This window comes from Natrix helvetica (genome assembly GCF_964273705.1).
Source record: "Natrix helvetica genome assembly, chromosome: 8".
Classification (NCBI taxonomy): Eukaryota; Metazoa; Chordata; class Lepidosauria; order Squamata; family Natricidae; genus Natrix; species Natrix helvetica.
The window spans coordinates 404085-426494 of NC_138559.1; the positions used below are offsets into that span (position 1 = coordinate 404085).

Below are 22410 nucleotides of genomic sequence, written 5' to 3' on the forward strand. Positions count from 1 at the left end.
CTAACAAATGGCTCTGTGTGCCAACTGTGGCATGCGTGCCATAGGTTCGCCATCACAGTCCTATACCATTTCAGACAAGTAACTGCCTAGTCTCTTCTTAAAATGTCCTACTGATGGAGCCCCCACAACTTCTGACAGAAAAGCAGTTCCACTGGTTAATTGTCCTCCTTAATTCCAGGTTCCTTCTCTTCTTGATTAATTTCCATCCATTGTTTCTTGTCCTGCCCCTCTGGGGCTTTGGAAAATAAGTTGACCCCTCTTTTTTGGGGGCAGCCCCTCAAGTATTGGAATACTGCTATCATATCACCCCTAGTCCTTCTTTTCTCTAGACTAGCCATACCCACATCCTGCAACTGTTCTTTAATCATCTTATTTGTTCTTCTTTGCATTTTTTCCAAAGTCTCAACATCTTTTTTGTAGTATGGTGACCACTGTTCCCTCTAAGGTGCGCGGCTGCGCGGCCGCGCAGGTGGCAAGAAAACACCGGGCAGCAGTATCGAACTGCCGCGCAGTGTTTTGTACTGTCACAGGCGCCGGAGGTTGGGGAGGTCCTTTGTAGACGGCTAGAACTGGCCGCCCGCAAAGGACCTCCCCGGACTTGTTTTGATGAGTGCGGGGTGACTGACTCTAGTTCAGGAAAGCAAGCCCGGGGAGGTCCTTTGTGGGCGGCCAATACTAGCTGCTTGCGCCCGGCGCTGCGGCTAAAGTAAAACCCCAAAGCCCCTGCCGCTACCGGAATATCTGCTGCCGCCTCCTCCTCCTCTAACAGCACTCCCACATTTGCTTCCTGACGCTGCGGCCGAGGTGACGCCGCCAAAGCTCCCACCGGCGCCCCCGCCCGTGGCAGCGGCGCCTCCCCCTCCATTCAGAGCACCTGAGCTGAGCCCCGCGTTACCCCTGCCCCCTCCTCCTCTGCTGTGCTTTTGAGGAGCCATGAGGCCGCGGGAGCCAGTAGGAAGGCGGCAGAGGGGACGGGAGCTGGGGAAAAAGGCCTCATGGCTTCTTAAAAGCACGGCGGCGGAGGAGAAGGCAGCAGGGGTAACGCGGTGCCCAGCTCAGGTGCAGCTTCACTCCAAATGTGGTGGTGCTGTTGGAGGAGGAGGAGGAGGCAGCAGCTGTTATTCTGGTGGCGGCAAGGGCTCGTCGGCATCTTCAGCGGCAGCCCTGCCCCCTGTGAAAAAACCCGAAGATGGAGCAGATCCACACAGATGACGTCACTGCAACATGACTGGAGGAGGAATTCTGGGAGTTGAAGTCCACAAGTCTTCAAGCTGTCAGGTTTGAAGACCCTGGGTTTTTTTTTTCTAAAGGGTTAGGGGTGCAAGGGTCTTGCAACTTGACAGCTTTAAGACTTGCATGCTTCAATGCCAGAGTTCCTGAGCCAACATGACTGGAGGAGGAATTCTGGGAGTTGAAGTCCACAAGTCTTCAAGCTGTCAGGTTTGAAGACCCTGGGGTTTTTTTTCTAAAGGGTTAGGGGTGCAAGGGTCTTGCAACTTGACAGCTTTAAGACTTGCATGCTTCAATGCCAGAGTTCCTGAGCCAACATGACTGGAGGAGGAATTCTGGGAGTTGAAGTCCACAAGTCTTAAAGCTGTCAAGTTTGAAGACCCCTTGGGGTTTTTTTTCCTAAAGGGTTAGGGGTGCAAGGATCTTGTAACTTGACAGCTTTAAGACTTGCGTGCTTCAAATGCCAGAGTTTTTGAGCCAACATTTTGGTTGCTAAGCAGGAGCGTTGTTAAGTGATACTATATAACACTTTTAATTAAGCGGGTACCTTGAATAAACATAACTTTGAGTTTCAAATAATACTGATTTTGTTGTTGTCTTAGGTGACACCTGTGAAAAAAATTCAGGTGCTGCTCAGGCATAAAAATGTGCCGCTCAAACACTATACTTTTCTGCTCACACTGAAAAAAAATTAGAGGGAACATTGATGGTGACCAAATGGATCCACAGGATGCCAGATGAGGCCTTACTAAGTAGTAATATTTCACGTGATTTTGATTCTGTGCCTCTTACACAACCAAGGATTGTATGAGCTTTTTTTGGCTGCTGCCCAAAAATCTTCTTTTAACTTTTCCCCCAGTATTGATCAGAGCCATATCATCTCCCCACTTTTGCTGTCCTTCAGGGTCTTCCTGATTATTTTGTGGCAGCAAAAGAAGCCCATAAGCAGAAACTCAAGGCTTCCCTTTAGCTGCCACCTCTTCCCTGCTTTGCCAAAAATGGTGCCCTGGTCATTTCACTCACTTATGCTTGAGACAGATTTGCCAATATCTGCCAAGGATCGGTGAATGGATTTCTTCATCTGATGCCGGTGCTTTCTCAGCAGCACATAGCTTATTTTCTCTCGCAGCTCTGGCTTTAGAAGGCCATCTTCTATTTGCTTTTCAATGACATTATCTGAAAAACATGGATTATATTATTGATGATGTCCAGCCAAAATATTCCCAACTTTTGTCAATCCTGGATGACTCTTGAATTTCCAGACCAGATGGATTTAAGGGAATAGACTTAATTATTTTCTCCATGCTAATTTTTCTTTGAGGAGATTAGATCCTCAGGGTGCTGTCGGCCAGGCAGTGCCAGCTGGTGACCCCCAGGGGGAGAGCCTTCTCTGTGGGAGCGCCTTCCCTCTGGAATGAGCTGCCCCCGGAGCTTCGCAAAATCCCTGACCTCCGGTCCTTCCGACGCGCCCTAAAAAGTTGGCTTTTCCAGCAAGCCGGCCTGGCCTGTTAATGTTAATGTTAATTTATTTTAAATGTATTGTTTCTTTTTTTTAAAAAAAAATCAGTTTGGTCTTTTTGGAAATGGGTTTAATCTTTTTTTAACTTTTGTGATGTGTGTTTTTAATGTTGTACGCCGCCCTGAGTCCTTTTGGAGAAGGGCGGCATATAAATCCAAATAAACCTAAAAAACCAAGAGTAGAAATGGAGAATGAAACCTTTAACAGACAAACTGAACTGCCTTAATTTTCCTCCAACGACCTTCCAAAGACATCCTGACCATCCTGGACCAGGGGTGGGCTGGTGCCAGCATTACTGCCAGTTCCGGTGTGCGCACAACTGCTCTGCGTGCTTGTGCAGTTGCCCATAAAGAGGTCTGCACATGGGCAGAACATTAAAAAATGGGTGGGGGAAACCATGCCGCACCGACCCGGGGACCGGTTTGGAGGTGTGGCAGGCCTGGATCGCTGCTGGTTCCAGCGACCCAGGCTGGCAAGCCACTACCAGTTCGGCCGAACGAGTCCGAACTGGTAGGAACCCACATCTCTCCTGAACTGCTGCTGAAATGAAGGCATTTTGCCAATGTCTTTCGAGGCGCCTTCTGGGAACGACGCTGGCTTGCTACACAGAGACTGCAAACGGTTGCCCAACACAATTCATCAAGACATATTTCAATCTCTGAACAAGCAGTAAAGTAAAAGCTACACGCTTTTTCAACTGTCTTCAGTTATTGACTTAAAAGTTATATAAAAACATAACTATGATATTAGATGATGATAACACAACATACATACATCAATGAATATAAAACTCAAATCCATGAGAGGAAAATCCTGTAAGGCATCATAAGGCTACCCCTGAAAAACATTCAAAAGTTACAGCTGGTGCAGTTGCAACAAAGATGATAAGGAATCTTGAAGCCAAATTATATGATGAATAGCTAAGGAAACTATCTATGTTTAGCTTATTGGAGAAGGTTTAGGGGTGACACAATAGCTATCTTCTAATACTTGAAGGCTGTCATAGGAAAGAGGGGGCGTTGATCACGCTTAAACAGATTCCACGGAGAATTCGTGAACGACGTAGACAATACCAATTTTTAACAAATCAGTTAAATAAAAACAGAATAATGTATAGATGGTTGGTACCAGAAGGGGCACTGGTGTCTTGGCAAGGAAAAAAGTATAAGATAGAGAATATAGAAGAAGCGCAGGAATTCTATGAGAAATACTGCACAGGGGAAGAAGAACAAGGAAGTAAAGAGGACCTAGAAAGTAGAAATCAAGAGGAAGAAATATCAGAAGACAAGGAAAGAAACAGGAAAGAAGAACAGAGACAAGAAAGAGAGAGAGCAGAAAAGGAGGGTGCGAGAGGGAAAAGTCAGATACAAATCAGAAGCAACAAAAAACACCCCATCTAAAGATGGACCAGAAATAACAATTATTTCAATAAACTTGAATGGACTGAACGCACCAAAAAAAAAAAAAAGAGCGCAGATGTTTAATAAACTTAAGAAACTGAAGGTAGATATAATCTGTATACAGGAAGTGCATATTAAAAGGGAGCATAAGAACTTACTGGAAAACAAAAAACTAGGGAAATTATACACAGCACTAGCAGAAAAAAAAAAGAGGGATAGCAACCTATATAAAGGAAAAAAATAAACTCTAAAGAAGTCTACTCTGATGAAGAAGGCAGGATACTAATGATTGAATTAGAGACAACAGAAAAACCGATATTATTAGTAGTCATATATGCACCAAATCAGAAACAAGGAAATTACACAACAAAATAAACGAATTAGAATATGAAAATATTTGCTTAATTGGGGATTATAATGCAATAGTGGATAAAAAAAATGACCTATGAAAGCAAAAATAAAAATAAAATAAAAAATAAATAAAAATAAAACAAAACAAGTACGCTACCCAAATCCTTTTTTGAGATGGCAATGGAATATAAACTACATGATATTTGGAGAGAAAGGCACAAAACAAGAAAGCAATATATCTTTTATTCGAACCCCCACCAGTCCCTATCAAGAATTGACATGGCTTGGATTTCATCTGGTCTATGCAATCAAGTAGACGAAATTGAAATGAGTGGGCAGATCATAATCCAATAAAATTAAGATGGAAAGGTCAAAGAAGAAGAAAAAGATGGATGATGAATTCAAATATTATAAACGAAACAGAATACACTCAAATGCTGGAGAAAGAATTAAAACTATTTTTTAGAATAAATAAAAAAGAAGACACCTCAATTCAAAATCTCTGGGACACTATGAAAGCATACACAAGAGGCCTTACGATTGCCTGCATGGCGAGGAAAACTAGAAAACAAAAAGAGCAACAAGAATGTATGCAAAAGGAACTTAGGGAAGCTGAAGATGAGCTACAGAAAGACCCAAAGAATAAAATTTAAAAAGAAAAAAGAGAGATAATAAAACATAAGATCAACTTAATAACTCAAAAGGAATTAGCACAGAAAATTAAAGTGGCCAGACAAAATTACTTTGAACAAGCCAACAAACCTGGACGATGGCTGGCATACAGACTGAGGAATGAAAGAGAAAAAAGGATGATATATCAATTAAAAGATGATGAGGGAAGAATTCAATACAAAGCGGAAGAAAAGAAGCACATTATTCATAAATACTTCACAAAACTATACGCACAAGATAGTATGGAGGAAAACAAAATAAAACAATATTTAAACACAGAAAAGATAACACCAATCTCAAAAGAGCAAAGGGAGGCAATAAACAGGCCAATAACGTTAGCCGAAGTGGAATTAGTCTTGAAAAACTAGAAAAATAATAAAACCCCAGGACCAGATGGAATACCGGTGGAGTTATACTATTGGAAATAATATTGGAAGAGCTAGGAGTGGAAATGTTTAATGAAGTTTTAGGAAAAGCCAAGATACCGGAATCATGGACAGAAGCAATAATATCGCTAATCCCAAAAGAAGAAACCAGCCTACAAGAAATTCAAAACTACAGGCCAATTTCATTACTAAACTCTGATTATAAAATATTTGCAGCAATTATGACAGGAAGAATTAAACAGGTTTTAAATGAACAAATACACCTGGACCAAAACGGATTTTTACCTCACAGACACATTAAAAATAATGCGAGAATCATCCTAGATATAATAGAGTATTACGAGGCACATCAGAGAAACAAATGGTACTGGTTTTCCTTGATGCACAAAAAGCATTTGACAACGTAATCTGGAAATTTATAATAACTCTATTGGACGAGATGAAATTCGGAGAAAAATTTATAAAAATGATAGAAGGATTTTATAACAATCAGACAGCCAAAGTTCTGATGAATGGAGAATTAACAGAGAAGACTGAAATAAAAAAGGAGTCAGATAGGGATGCCCCCTCTCTCCTTTGCTGTTTATATTGACTTTGGAAATTTTATTAAATGAAATTTGGAAAGACCAGGGAATAAAAGGTTTAAGACTCAAAAATGAAGAATATAAGGCCCAAGCCTATGCCGATGACTTAGTATTTGTTCTAAAGGACCCAGTAGAATCCAGCCTGAAATTAATTCAAAAATTAGAAGAATATGGCGAAGTGGCAGGACTAAAGATCAATAAAGACAAAACAAAAATGATAACCAAGAACATGACAAAAAAGCAAGAAGAGGAACTGGAAGTAACAACAACTAATTTTGCAAATAACTAAGAAAGTGAAATACTTGGGGATCTGGGTGTCGGCAAAATGTTCCATAATTAAAGATGATAATTATAATAAATTAGTGATACAAATAAAGAAAGATTTAGAAAATTGGAAAAATATTCAACTATCACTCATGGGACGTATAGCGACAATTAAAATGAATATTTTACCAAGAATCTTATTCCTGTTGCAAGCCGCACTGATTAATCCGGGTAAAAAATTCTTTCAAGAATTAAACAAAATAACCGCTAGGTTTATTTGGCAGGGACGAAAAGCGAGGATTAAACTAAAGTCAATGCAAGACAGCAAGGAGAGGGGAGGTTTAGCATTACCAAATTGGGATCTATACGCATCAGCAGTAACAATAACATGGGTGAAAGACTGGATAGAGCTAAAGAATAAAAGAATTTTGACCTTGGAAGGCCATGATTTGCAAGCAAGCTGGCATACATTCCTATGGGATAATAAAAATAAAACGCACAAATACTTTCAAAATCATTTAATTAGAAGAGCGTTATTGCAAAAATGGCTCAAAATAAAAAAAACCCACTATGTGAAAATTCCGAATTGGCTATCACCTACAGAAAGGACGACCCATCCAAATTTTATAGATTTGAACAAAATGCTAAGATATAGAGACTTAATTGATAGACAGGGAAATTTAAAAACAATTGAAGAATTGGCAGAACAGAACATGAACGTTGACTGGCTAACTTACCTTCAAATCAAAACTAAATATAATAAAGATACCAAGTTATATGACATTGAAACAGAACCACATGAATTGGATAAAATTATTCAAAGCTCAGATAGAACGATGATAGGGAGAATATATAAATTTCTCCTGAAGTATAAAATGAAAGAGGAAATTGTGAAAGAACAAATGATAAAATGGGCGCAGAACTTTGGCTATAATATTGAATTAGACAAATGGGAAAAAATTTGGGGAACAAACTTAAAAATGTCATTATCAGCTGCATACAAGGAAAACCAGTACAAAATGTTTTATAGATGGCACCTGGCACCAACAAGGTTAGCTAAAATCTCAACAAATACCTCCCCAAAATGTTGGAAATGCGAATCAATATATGGAATATATTACCATTTATAGTGGACCTGTGGGGAGGCTAAAAGTTTTTGGAAAAAGATCAAAAATTGGCTGGAGGCAATAATGGGGGTTAAAATAGAATGGAAACCTGAATTTTTTAAAATTAGGAATAATGTCTGCGAAATACAAAAAAGAAATCCAGTATTTAATACTACATATAATTATGGCGCAAGGATTGCCTTTGCCCAGAAATGGAAAAACAAATTAACTCCAAGCGAAGATGAAATAATAAGAAAAGTTATAGATTGTGCTGAAATGGACAAACTAACTAAAGAAATTCAGGGAAAAGAAGAATCAGAATTCTACCAGATATGGGATAAATGGTATAGGTGGATGGAGGAATGAAACAAGAATCAATGAAGGAATATAACAAAACTCAAAAATAATAGTTATGAGTAAAATAAGAGAGTTAAGAATGGTGAAATCCAAATGAAATACAATAGAAAGGGAAATCATATAAGGTGAGCGGTATCGATTGATAATTGCTATTAGAAAGAACAGGAAGCTCTTGTTTGTATTGCATTGTGTAAATGTGTTGTACTTCTAAGTTTTGTGTGTGTGCATTTCACATATTTGTTAATAAAATTGGGTACATAAAAATAAAAAAATAAAAAAAATAAAAAATACAAATACAAATTAAAACCTTCCTGTCATACCAGCTGGAACTGATGCATGATTATCATGCTGTTAAAAGGCATCACAAAATTAGCCATACATTTGTATAAATGATTAAATATGAGAAGAGTAAAAACAAAACAAAAAACAGGAAAGAGGGGGTGAGTTTGTTCTCCATAGCACCTAGGGGCAGGAGAAGAAGAAATGGGTCCAAGCTCATCAAAGGGAGATCCAGCCTCGAACTAAAGACACCTGACAGTGAGAATAATCAACCAAAGGAAGAGCATGAAGGTGTTCCATTGTTGGAGGTTTACTAGAAAGGTTTGGACAACCATTTGTCCACAGTGGTATAAGGTCTCCTGCCTTGAGCAAACAAGACCTCCAAAGTCCTTTCCAGCCCTATGATTCTACGAAAGATTTCATCCTGCACATTTCCGTGGAGCATCAATGGCTGAGGCCAAAGTGAAATGCCAAAATTAAGGGCCTCTGGTTGTAGAAGAGACATTGTAGGTGCTGCAAAATGTGTTATAGTTTCATTACCAGAAAACCGTGAACTTTGGCAAGGTCTGATTGTCCTCCACATCCAGTATATGCTGCCTTGTGGGGGGTGGGGGGAGGGGGTCCTATCTATAATATGGCACTAAAAGTGAGTGGGAAGGAGGTAATCTAAGTGCTGGACTTTTTTTCAGGATGGCTCATTTCCATGGTCTAATATTTCTCAATTAAGGTTAGAAATGCAAGTCCTGTTAGAAAAGGGAATTTTCTTAATCACAACTGAACTACTGTATGGACCACACCATGGTCCCAAGAGAGACCATGGATGCTTGTCCTTGTGTCCGTGAGGCACCAAGGGGGTCCTGAAAAACGGTTGCTAAAAACTGAATGAGCCACAGCATGAGAGCAAGTGGATAGATGGACTCCTTAAAGATGCTCACCCTGAATGTTATTGAAACATAGCAGCCCACTATTTATGTAAAAATTGGACTGAGAATATGAGCTTGTCTAATAACTTCATGCTCAAATAAAGATTGCTAATTTTGAATGTCATGTTGTTATACAGGGTATGTATGAGTAACAGCAAATGCTGATTAGCTTGGGGGCCTTTCAACTTTTCCTATGATTTGATTCAGGCACTAGAATGAAATGATACTTTTAAGTCTTCGAAAACTCTGTGCAAGGAAGCTGGAGTTTGTGGATTTCTCCTGCCTTCTTTCCTCCCTCCCACCGCATTCTCCCCCCCCCACCCCTCCCCTTTTTACATTGTAGAAGGAGGTCCAAAATCAGTGTGTTCACAGCCAGGTGTAAAGCTTGTGGAGCTTTCCCCATCACAGTAGGGCTTTAAACCCATGTTCAGTCACATGTATGGACAGAATAGCAAGTCAGGCATGTAGATAACAAGTCATTAAAAGAACAGGGCAAAGGCTGTAGCGGCTCAGGCCATCATGACCAGCAGGTCCATCCCATCTCTTCTGCCACTTTCAGTCCCATCCGTGTATTAAAAGAGCCACCGTGTGACTCTGGGGAAAGATGGGGGTCGCCCTCCAATAGGATCCTGTAAGACAATCACGGTCACAGACTTACAACATGTGCTAGAAATAAGTGTATCCTCCAAAGAATTATGCCAGGCAGCAATGAGGATGATTAGCCCTGGAGGCTAGGAATTTCCTGAGCTGGGTGGGACTTTATGATCGTCTAAGAAGGTTACGCACTTGTTAAACCCCGGTTGAACTCCTTATGCCCCAGATTAAGCTGGACTCTAATGTCTTTGGAAGCATTGGATATGAATGCAGAAGGATTGTGACAATCATCCTTACAAGGATGCAGGCATTGCAACATAGCCCTTGCTCCTGAAGCCACGGCTTCTGCACATGAATAGGTCATCACACAGAGAGCATTCCTATCCCCTCGGACACAGAGTTCTTCAAATGACGCCCTTAACACCTGAGCTCTCAGTAAGACTGACGGAGCATTCTCTGCGCCTGACTCCCACATGTCATAGTACTCTTTGCAGATCTTACCTTACCTATGATTTGTGGCAGGAAGTAGCCATCAAGATCTAACAGGATGGTTCCCATCTGCAGGCAAGTGCGCAGTTCAAACAAGCTATGCAAAGTCAGAGTTGATACATGAGGTTTACTCCATCGCTCCCCTCCTTCTTCCACCTTCTCTTCAAACTTAATCCATCTGAAACAAAGAAAGAGCATCTTTTTTGCCACGTGAAATGGTCTGTAGGAATGACCTGGGAGACCAGACTGGACAACAGTAAGATAAGAGACAACTGAAGGAAAAGGGAGATGGCAAACGTTCCAGAAGGAACCCTCCCTGGTTTCTTAGGATAAAAGGGGAAGGGAAGACAGATGCACTTTCAAGCCTGGAAGTTTCAGTTCATGTCACTTTACAATAAAATTAGAACAACTGTGTAGCAGCTCTAATTCCAGTGCTTGAGGGCCACTCATAGAGCTGGGTTTTTTTTTTCTCTCATGCTCCTGAGGGTAGGAGAAGAAGTGACAGTGGAAGCTTGTTAAAAGAGAGACCCAACTTGGAAATAAGGAACAATTAGTCCATGAAGAGCTTGCCTCTTGGAGTGGTGGGTATAAAGCTTAGGACCTTTTCCAACTCTGCTATTCTGCGTTCTGTATTCTGTATTCTAAAAGCTTAGGAAGGAGGCTACAATGGAAGTAACACCAAGTTCTGGGAAGAAAAGACATTTTCTTTAGAGACCAAGAGAAATAAAGTTCTGCCCGTCACGGATCTCCTATCTTTACATGTCAGGAAGAGGGAATACCTGGTCATTGGGATTAGAACAAATCCCCTTTCATCAGTCTGCATGCAGCAAGGGAAATATAGCAATTATGTGATGGAGAAGGGATTTATTCCGTGCCAAAACTCTTCACCTCCAGGCAAAATGAACCTAACAATGGGAGTCTAAAAAGCTAGCCTCTCTGCTATGCTGGGCTAGTAGCTGGGTCATGTTGAACTAAACCAACCATGACACGATTGGAGCTGAACTAAAACAAACTGTGTGACACCTGGAATATCAGGAAGTGGTTTGTCTTTACCCATTTCCAGAAGGTCTATGCAGATTCTGGGCCATCCAGGCCACGGTTGTCCCAAAGGGGCTGCTGTTCAAAGGGCAAATGGGCTTTCTTGGGTTTTTTCCTTGAAACCATTTCACTTCTCATCCAGGAACTGAAGAAGTTTCTTGGATGAGAAGCAAGATGTTTTCAAGGAAAAAAACACGGAAGTCCAGTTGCCCTTTGAACAGCAGCCCCCTTAGGACTATTTCCAAAATGGTTTTTTTTTTTAAATTCCAGCTAGCCTGACTCTGCTCAGCTGTTTCAAGATTAACCACTTTTGGTTAGGTTTTGCCAAATGTTGTTTGTACATGATACATCTTGGATAATTACAATGCAAACTGGTTTTTCATAACTGCCAATGGGCTAAAAGAAGAGACATTAGGGGACATCTTGCCAAAGTTTCCCCCACCCATCGCCACTCAGCTAGAATGACATAATTTGTAACAGAATGAGAAGCAAAACAAAAATTAAATTAATTTTGGTGGGAGAAAATTCTAAAGATAGAAGAAGAATCTTGGAATTTCAGCTTTCCCTGCTTCCCTCTTTCTGCCTTGAGGTTACTGGACATGTGAATGAATTCACATTTCATCTTCATTTCAGCAAAAGGTTTGCTTATTCATTTAAAAGATTTGGATAGCCTCCCACACAACTCTGGCTAGAGAGCCATGGGGAAAGTCCCCAAGTTTTTTATTTAGTGTTTGCTCAAGATTGTTTATATGGAGCCACTGTGAAGAGGCTAAGGTGTGGATGGCTTAGTCCCCACCTTCCACAATGGAGGGATCATGTGATACAATCCCAAAACTACCATGAACAAGAAAGACAAATGAATTATTAAAAAATAGAGCTATGTTATTAGCTGTTTGGCTTTATAGTATAGCTTTGTTTTTCTTGGACATAAGCACCCATGATGCTTTGTTCTTCACAACCAAGAGATTGAAGTGAGATCAAAAGTGCTATTAGAGTCTCCAAATTCCACTTCCTCCACCAATACAGGGAGACTCAGTATATTAATGAAAAATAACTGGCTAATGCTTCTAGAATCTCAGCCGATAGAGGACATTCCATAAGGATTTGTATTTGAGTTATTTTAAATGGTGAACTTAAAATTCAATAACATAAGGACGCCTTAACATTTTCATTAATACTTTGATTAAAGTTTGAGGATTTCAAAAGGGTTTGTTTTATATATTTGCAGTAAGTAAGCAAAGTTAGCTCTCCACTTGGCCATTCACAGTTACAATCACAACCTTTGCAGCTCCCTATGGTCAGGTGACAGAAGTTCAGATGCTTGACAACTGCTTCATATTTATGACCGTTGCTGTGTCCCCAGGTCACGTGACCACCTTTTGTGACCTTCTGACCAGCAAAGTCAATGGGGAAGCCAGTTTCTACTATGAATGGACAGGGGAGCCTGTTAGGTAAGCTCCCCGTTAGAAGAGCGAGTGTGCAGAGCAGAGTAATGAGAGTGGTGTGGAAGAACACGCACAAACCCTGAACACGCATACAGAGACACTGCAGTTTAAATAGGGTTTTACTTTTGTGGAAAATAGAGGTATTCGGAGTTCAATTTACACACAGTTCAGTCAGTCAGTTATCCATCGAACACAGTCCAGTATCATATAATCAGTTCCGCACACAAAGTAGCTAACAGTAGCAAAATTCACAGTAACTCACAAGCAGTATCCACCGATCAGCATCTAACAAACAAAGAGCTAACAGTCATTCTGGCTCCCTCTTATGGCTGCTTGAGGTAACAGCAACCAATCCCATTCCGGTTTGATCGGAGGGTCGTTTTAAGCGTTCCGAAGGCTTCAGGGACCGTCCGGAGGCTTCCCTGACGCCTTTGGAGCGCTTAAAACGACCCTCCGTGCAAACCGGAAGTGACTTCTAGTTTGATCGGAGGGTCGTTTTAAGCGTTCCGAAGGCTTCAGGGAAGCCTCCGGATGGTCCCTGAAGCCACCAGAGGGCTTCTGGGGGGGCGGGGAGGCTCTTTTCGCCCTCCCCAGGCTCCTATAAAGCCTCTGGAGCCTGGGGAGGGTGAAAAAAGCATGTAAAAATGGGGGGGTTGTGCACGACCCCCCTGCGCTCCCCCCACTTGTGGCACGCAAGCCAAAAAAGGTTCGCCATCACTGCTATATCATCAGTGAACAATAGTAACAATGAAATCATACCATTGCTTTCTTTCTTAAATAAACAAGGATCAGCCATTCCAGCTTTGAAACCTATCTTTGCAAATTCCTTCACTATGCATTGATTCCATTCATAGCCTGATTGCTTTAACCCATAAAGACTCTTTTTTAACTTCCAGCAATCAGTGTTTCTATCAGTGTTTAACCCTAAAGGTTTCTTTAAATATATAGTATGTTGCAACTGTGCATGGAGATATGCCGTCTCGACATCTAAATGATTCACTACATATCCATGCCTAGCTGCCCAAACTAATGATGCACGTAATGTTGTAGCCCTTAAACTAGGTGCAAATACCTCATCATAGTCATTGGCTGACTGATCAAAACCTTGTGCTACTAATCTGGCTTTATGGGTAACAGTCCCATCTACACTTGTCTTAACCTTGTAAATCCATTTACATCCTATTGCGTGTTTACCTGGGGGTAACTTTACATTGTCATATACCTCCAACTCTTGTAAGGATTTCAGTTCCCTATTCATTGCTTTTTTCCAAACTATTTGCTCCTCTTTAGGATACGTGGATAGTTCATGATACGTAGCAGGAACTTTATCTACTTGACACGCTATACTAGCTTGATATCTGTCAGGTGGTCGTGTTACAAGGGTTGAACATCTAGGCAACTCAGGGCTCACCAGTGGACTCTCCTGTTGCGTCTGCTCCCGTTCTTCTAACTCATCCTGACTCTGCACTTCCTCTTTAATTGCTATAGCTGGTTTTCCTATTTCATCACTAGGTAATACATGGGTGTCAATAACTACATCGTTGTTATATTCCAATTTATCCCACCCAACGGATTCAATAAATCGAGCACTAGAACTACAGTATACTTTAGTCGTGCTTTTTCCCCAAAACCTAAACGATCTATGGTTGGCCTCGTAACCTATGAAAAATAACTGTCGAGCTCTATGTTGTCCCTTCAGTCTTACTTGTGAGGGAATATGCACCCATGCCGGAGCTCCAAATGTGTGAAGACAGCTTAAATCAGGTTTTCTGCCATGCCAACGAGTGAATGGCAATTCACCAGTTGTTGTATTTACCACATTATTTAAAACATGGTTACTACACATCATAGCTTCACCCCACAGTGTTTCAGGCAATCCTGAATCAACTAACATAGTTCGAGCCATGGCTTGTAATGTTTGCCCCCTTCGTTCTATAAACGAGTTATGTTGTGGTCTATAAGGAGCAGAATGTTTATGCTCAATACCAGCTGATCTCAACATTTGTCAGCCTCTGCTTTGCTGCTTGCTTTCAACTGCCCATTTGGTTGTTTTCAATTCCGAGTACTCCCTTTTGGCCTACAGGGGGCACCAGCGGTTTTCATGCAACTAATAAATGAAGTTTTGCATGACCACCTGTACAAGGGTGTGATAGTTTATCTTGATGACATCCTTATTTAGACCGAAACATGTGAAGAACACGTGACATTGGTGCGTTCAGTTCTCAAAAAACTCCACGCGGCGGAGCTTTATGCCAAATTGTCTAAATGTGAATTTCATCAGGAAAAAAATGACTACCTTGGTTATCGCATCTCCCACAATGGCACCAAAATGGACCCAGCTAAAGTCCAAACCATCACCAAATGGGCACCCCCCCCCCCACACCCGCAAACATTTACAGAGTTTCTTGGGATTTGCGATTTTTTTTATTGTAAAATTTTATTGGTTTTTTACAAATGTTTTGAGGAAAAAGGTAAATAGGTATAGAAAATTTTGACAGCTACATCATGCAGAAGATAGAAATCCCCCCAAATCTCACAATTTTTACAAAAAAGAAAAAGAAAACATCAGAATTTGAATAAACATTGGCAGCTTTTTGTTTTTACATTCAATCATCAATATATTCAATCATCTTTTGTATCACTTCCAAAAATTACATTATAACAACAATTGCAATAATGTTTCAACTCATTTTTGTGACCTGAGTCTTCTAAGTGTTGCATCCTCCCCCTGTCTGCCGGCAGAGCCGTGGCCCCTCCCTCCTTCATATCTTGTGTACTGTCCCCTGTTTCATCTAGGAGGGCACTGTGTTTCTTCATAAAGGCCTCCGCCTTTGTTGATTCTAGTTCTACTGCCCTCCCAGAAAATCAGCATTCCTTCTGGCAATAGCCATCTAAACCAGATTCCACTATTATATAATTTCTTTGCTAAAGAGGAATATTTCTTCTTATCTCTTAGTTTCTTTGGAATCTGTTTAAGAATGGCTATTTTTTTGTCTTTATATTTTAGTGGTCCCACCGTTTGAGCTCCTAAGACCTCATCTCTTGTAGTCTTTCTAAGAAATTTAACATATGTTTCCCTTGGCACGTTGTGTGTTCTAGCGTATGCTGAGTTAATTCTATAGATCAAATCAATATCCCACCATAGCTGTTTATCTCTTTTAATATATTCTGCTAAGATTGTGGTCATGATCTCTTTGAGATCTTCATTCTCTGTTTCTGGCAAGTTTTGAAATCTAAGAAAAAAAGACATTCTCTCAAATTCCACCTTTATCATATGATTTTCAAATTCTACATTCCCCTTCTGGATTGTCTTAACCTCTTCCCTCAGCCCAGTCGTGCCCTCCTCCAGCACACCTATTCTCTGTTTATTTTGTGTTGTTTGTTGTTGCGTTTCTCTGAGCTCATCAGTTAAATCTGCCAGTTGCTTTTTCAGTTCGTCCTGTCCTTTTATAATAGTTTGAAACATTTGCTCAATGGATAATTCCTTTGAGCTCTCTTCAGTCACTTTAGGTTGTAAAAATGAAGCCAGTGGTGTCTTTTGGGTGACCGGGCTGGACGTAGAAGATGTTGGGGCCGAAGACGGCTTGCCAGGCGGTAATTTTTTAGGACCCATATCAAGTTCAGAGATAGCTATAAGTCTGAACAAAGAAATGGTGTCTGTGGAACGACACAACCGGGAAAAGTCAAAAGGCAAACAAGTCCAGAGGAGAGCATTGGTCTCTACACAGCTCCAAGCCAGATGATATAAATCAAGTGTTCCAAATCCAAGGGTGATACGTGCAAGGAGAGGCTCCTGGAGATCTCTAGGGTGTGATATAATACAAAGCCAGAAATTCTTTCTAAAGGGAAACTTCATTCATAAGTGCAAGAAGAAGGAGGAAGTTGGCCATCTTGGCTCCGCCTTCACAGGAGATCAGAAAGCAACGTCCAAAGTTTCCATAAAATAGTTTAAAAGAATCAACTCAGCAGTCCTCCTTTGCAGTTGTAGCAAGAAATCATCCTCTCATTGCTTAGAGGAAGAGAAAGTAACTTTTAACTCTCTCTCTCTCTCTTCCGAGAGAGAGGGATTTTCCAATTGCCGCTTTTCCAAGGGTGTGTGTGTGAAACCCCCCCTCCAGTCTTAACACTTCCAAAGATTGAAAGCACAGTTTAAGAAAGGCTGCTGTTCATCAATTGAGTAGTTAAAAAGGAGATTGAGGGAAACTTCCCACCTCACCGCATTTCAGCTGTAACGTCCGATTAGTTGTTTCCTTCCAGTCTCCGCTCGGCGAAGGTGCGCTGCTGCACACCCCCCACGCTCCCTGGGGCGAAGCTGGAGACCCCCTGCAGCCGCCGCCGATCCAGGGGGCCCCAACAAGCCGCCCTATGGCAGGGATCCCCTCCAAGGCTCCCTGTGCTCCCCCTAAGCTTAAGGGGAGCCCACCGAGAAGACGAGCAGCGGACGTGAACGTCCGTCGCCTTCAGGGACCGGAAGTCGTCTCCGGGATTTGCGAATTTTTATTGTCAATTTATTCCCTCCTTCGCCAGCATTGCGCTACCCATTACAAAACAGGAGGCCAAACCCAAACTGGGGAAGCCATTGAAATGGACTATGGAATGTCAGGCCACATTCGAAAAACTGAATATATTTGTATTGTATTTATTAGACTTGTTAGCCGCTCCCTCTCCACAAAGGGACTCGGGGCGGCGTACAATAAATAAATCACATGTTACATGGTAAGACATTACATTACACGGAGGAGGTATAAAGTCACAACAATTGTTACAATACAAAAACAACAATAATAATAAGGTTAAAAATTAAAATACCCCAATTTAAAATTTTTAAAGTGTAGAAAGTTTAAAATTGCCAGGAGAATTGGAGATGAAACTATAGTTGAGCCAGGCCAGCTAGTTGGAAAAGGTGGGTCTTGAGTTTTGTACGGAAGGAGCGGAGGTCGGTAGCAATCCTAATATCGGGGGGGAGGTCATTCCAGAGGGCTGGGCCCATCACAGAGAAGGCCCTGCTCCTGGGCGCCGCCCTCTGGCACTGCTTAGTGGACGGCACCCGGAGGAGTCCCTGAAGCGGCTCTTTGCAGCTGAACCCGTTTTGAAACACCCGGACATGGATGCACCATTTATCGTTCAAGCTGACACTAGTGATGTGGTGGTGGGGGCAGTGTTACTTCAAACAAACACTGATGGGCACCTGCAGCCTTGCGCTTATACCTCCCGAAAACTGACAGAGATGGAGAGGCGATGGGCTATATGGGAAAAAGAAGCTTTTGCTGTCAGGTGGGCTTTGGTGACCTGGCAACATTTCCTTGAGGGAACTAAACACCCTTTTGAGGTGTGGACTGATCACAAAAATCTGGAGGCGTTAAAGACCCCTCAAAAGCTGTCTCCTAAACAAATGCGTTGGGCGCAACATTTCAACCGATTCAATTTCACACTAAAGTACATCCCTGGAGGGAAGAACTTTATGGCGGATGCATTATCCAGAGTCCCACAATACAACAGTTCAAATTTGAGTATGGTGCTTCCCGTCATCCCAGCGAAAAGTCTTGCTGCTCCAATGGTTACCAGAAGCCAAGGCAACTCTAATTTGGAGGTCACAACAGACCTCATCTGCAAACTCAAGGAAGGCCTTGAGTCCGACTACTGGTTTAAGGAACATTCAGATGAATGCACCATGAAAGATGGACTGGCTTGGATAGGTGCTAAATTGTATGTTCCTGCAAGCATGAAGTCTTGGGTGCTACAATGAGCTCATGATTCCCGCATGGCAGGGCATTTTGGGTTTGTGAAAACTCTGCATCTCATTAAAAGACAATTTTGGTGGCTGTCTTTGAAAAAAGACATTGAGTCATATGTGGACAGTTGCCCCGTATGTGCTGCTGCTAAGCAGCCACCAGGGAAGCCCCAAGGCCTGCTTCAAGGTGTAGCCCATCCTGAATCCCCGTGGAAGGAAATATCAATGGATTTCATTATAGAATTACCAGAGAGTCAAGGAAATACCGTGTTCTGGGTAGTCACGGACTTGTTCTCTAAACAGGTTCATTTTGTGCCTTGTTCCAAGATCCCTTCAGCTAAATCTTTAGCTAAATTGTTTATTACACATATATACCGTTTGCATGGGGTGCCGGACCGCATAATATCAGATAGAGGGGTACACTCCTCTTCTGGAAGGAGGTTCTGAAGTTAATTGGCTCCGCCCAGGGGTTAAGCTCCGCCCACTATCCCCAGACTAATGGAGCTTGTGAAAGGACTAACTCTGTTTTGGAACAATACCTCCGGTGTTATATCAATTATCAGCAATGTAATTGGACTGAACTGTTACCACATGCTGAAGTAGCTACAACAACTCTGTGCACAGCAGCACCGGTTTCACCCCGTTTAGACTTGTCTTTGGGCAGGACTTTGTGCCAATCCCAGAATTGCCCCATGGAAAACCACAAGTCTTGTCCCTCTCAGAGTGGAGTGACCAGCTCCAAAAGGTTTGGCCCATAGCCCGAAAGACATTGGAAGCTGCTCATCGAGCACACAAGAAACAGGATGACAAGAAGAGGGTGAAAGAAAGGGAGTACAAGATTGGGGATCAAGCTTTTCTGTCTACCAAATTTCTCCAAACTACCCAAAAGTCAAAGAAATTAGGGCCTAAGTATGTTGGTCCGTTTCCTATTGTGAAGATCATTAATCCTGTTTCTGTACGGTTGGAATTGCCAAAGTATCTCAACCGTATTTACCCCGTGTTTCATGTTAACCGTCTGAAACCAGTGCACACTTCCTCTGTTCAGACACCCGTACCGCCGTCTCCTGCCCCTCTTCTCATTGAAAGAGAGCAGCATTTTGAGATCAAAGAGATTTTGGACTCCAGGAAACGTAGGAATTAGATTCAGTATCTGGTCTCCTGGAAACATTTTCCCCCCTCCCAAGCTGAATGGGTTGATAAGTCCCATGTTAGAGCTCCTAGGCTTTTGCGGAAATTCTACTCTACCTATCCCAATAAGCCCTGACTCATGTTGCCATATATATATGTCTAACCTGTCTTGTTCTTGTTTTTTTTTTCTCTATGTTTTTTTTCCAGGGGTGATGTCCTTTCCTGATGGAGGGCCGGATGTCAGCCTCTGCTTTGCTGCTTGCTTTCGGCTGCCATTGAAACGGGGAGGGAGGGGATGACATGGTATTTGGGAGGGGAAGCTTCAGCACAGGAGTGAATGAAGAAGGGAGTGGTTTTCTCACCATCTACTGCGCATGCTGCAGATAGTGGAATTGCCGCCAAGGCCAACCATCCGGCATACCAACCTGATGATGGGTTTTGAAGCTGCAGCCCACATGACACCTGTGGGGTGTGTGGATTGGACTGGGTGATGGGGTTACTAGGGGGAGGGAGTTGGGTCACATATTGATATCTATGATTATGCGCGCTTTTGCCTCAGATCTTGCTTTGTCTAGCTGCTATCTACTCATAACCAGTAAAAGTACTCTTAATTCTGAAATATGGAGTTGAGTGGTTTCTTTCTTGGTTACTGATGGAGGCTGCATTCAAACATTGTTTGAAATTTACAGTTTGTAAATTCAGTTCCGTTATCGGTTACAACAGTAATCACCTTAGATTTCATTTTTCTTTCAGCAAATCTTAGACAATTAAAGAAATGTACCCAAATGTTCAACCAAAATGTTGGAGATGTGGGTGCCTAGATGCTACCTTTTTTCATGTATGGTGGACTTGTAACAAGGTTAAAGCTTTTTGGATAAAAATATGGTGGGTTATGCAGAATGTATTTAAGAAAAGAATACAATTCACTCCGCAAATGTTTTTATTGGGTATAGCTAAGGATTTTACCAAAGGGGAAACAAAATTGGTCTTGCATATGGTCACAGCAGCTAGGTTGTTGATTGCGCAACATTGGAAGAAAGATTTTTTACCGACAATTGGTCAATGGACTCAGAAGGTGGCGGGGTTCGCTGAAATGGCAAAAATTTCAGCTTTCTTAAAAGGTCAGAAGCAGGAGAATTATACACAGGAATGGGTAAAATGGATTGATTACATACAGAATAAATACCAGACTAGGAAGTACTATGTAGCCTTTAGGTAAGAATGTTTAGATTGATAGATGATCAGAGTAAATAATATATGGGATGCTTGGAATTGTTAGAGTGGTATACAGCGGAAGTCAGGAGGGTGGGTTTGAGTGGGAGGTGGGGGAGGGTTAGGGTGGAGGGCGGGGCAATATATATGTATAAATAAACTAGAATATGGGATTAATGAAATATTGTTATTTTAGGAGAAATTTATATTATGAGTTATATATGTTAAATTAGCTTAGAAGATGGGATTAATGTGCTATTGTTACTCTAAGAGAAATTTATATTGTGATTGTTGGGAGGAGAGGGGCTACAATATGAGTAATTTACTTTAAGACGGGGGGAGGGGAGGGGGCAAATTATTTGGTATAATATTTGAATGAGAATTTTTGCGGGGGGGTTGGGGGGGCATAGCATCTGTATGAGATTTACATTGTATGGCGGGGGGGTGAAAAGGGGGAAAATTTGTTTGTATAAAACTCTTTTAATTAAAAAAAAAAGAAATGTTGAAATGTTTCTGTTTTGTTTTTCAGTAAATAGCAGAAACCGTATCTTGAATAATGATCCATGATACTCAAAACATAGCAGGCCTCCCAAACTGGGTTTCAGAGGTCCAATTAGATCAGCAAAAACAACTTCCAGAGGTTCCTTTGTTTTAAAACCATTTCGTCTGTTTGCTGGAGTAACCTTGCTTTTCTCCTGACTACATACATTACAATGTAAGTATTTACTGCAAGGTTTTAATTTTACTCCTTCTGACAATTTAACAGTTTGTTGCATCATCTTGAAATTAATGTGCCCCATACGCCTATGTAGTAAATGTATGCATTCATCATGTGGTTTCCCATTATCATACACTGGGTTAGCTGTATGGGCATCAGATATAACATATAAACCATTTGTTAATTTGGCAGTAACCCTATTACCTTCCTTTTCAATGATACAGTTATCTCCCCTAAAGTTTATTACATAGCCAATATTAACTAGAGCCCTTACTGGTAATAAATTAAATTTCAGTTTAGGTACATACAACATGGATAAATGCTCATTTACAAATGAACAATATGCCATACCTTCACCAGATGCTTTCACCTTCCATCCATTTGCCAAAGATACATGTTGCTTGCGGGCGAACAGTTTTACAAAACAGTTTCTAATGCACTGTGATGCTCCACTATCAACAACCCATGAATCATGGTTTATTGGTGCATTGCTAGATATAGTCAAAGTAGACATAGCTAAGTAGACATTAGCGTTTTTCCTAGCCTTTCTAGTATTCTGTTGTTTTGCATGTTTACAGAATCTAGCTATATGCCCCTTAGCCCCACAAGAAAAACATTTTCTAACAGTATAGGCAGTTGAAGGTGACTCTTCATGTTGTGGTGGTTTCTCTCTCAGTTGTTCTCTTTCCATCCTTCTTCTTGACTCTTCCAACAGGCGTGCAGTTATGTCAGTCAATTTTAGTTCATTTCGGGTTAGGACCTCAAGGGAAGATACGAAATCATCATAACTCTCATCCAGTGAGGACAGAATGATGTAGACTTGATGTAACTCTGAGAAAATAAGTTCTTTTTCATGTAGCTCCTGTAAAACTCCTTTCATAAAGTTTAAATGAGCTAACATATCTCCACCTTTCAGAAGATGTGCCCTAAACAGTTTGCGGGTAAGATGTATATGTGCACCTACAGTGTCACGTACATAAATCC

The 22410-nt window shown here is 41.4% G+C and overlaps 1 protein-coding gene across 1 annotated transcript in view; it reads right to left on the reverse strand.

The window, feature by feature from the left end:
• The window catches only part of SLC4A5 (solute carrier family 4 member 5), a 105283-nt gene that overhangs the window by 60995 nt on the left and 21878 nt on the right, over positions 1–22410 (reverse strand). The window contains exons 3-4 of the mRNA XM_081961245.1: positions 10172–10332; positions 2254–2406 (exon numbers count right to left, since the gene is read on the reverse strand). Coding sequence (XP_081817371.1) covers positions 2254–2406; positions 10172–10332 — 314 coding nt within the window. The remainder of the gene's footprint in view (positions 1–2253; positions 2407–10171; positions 10333–22410) is intronic.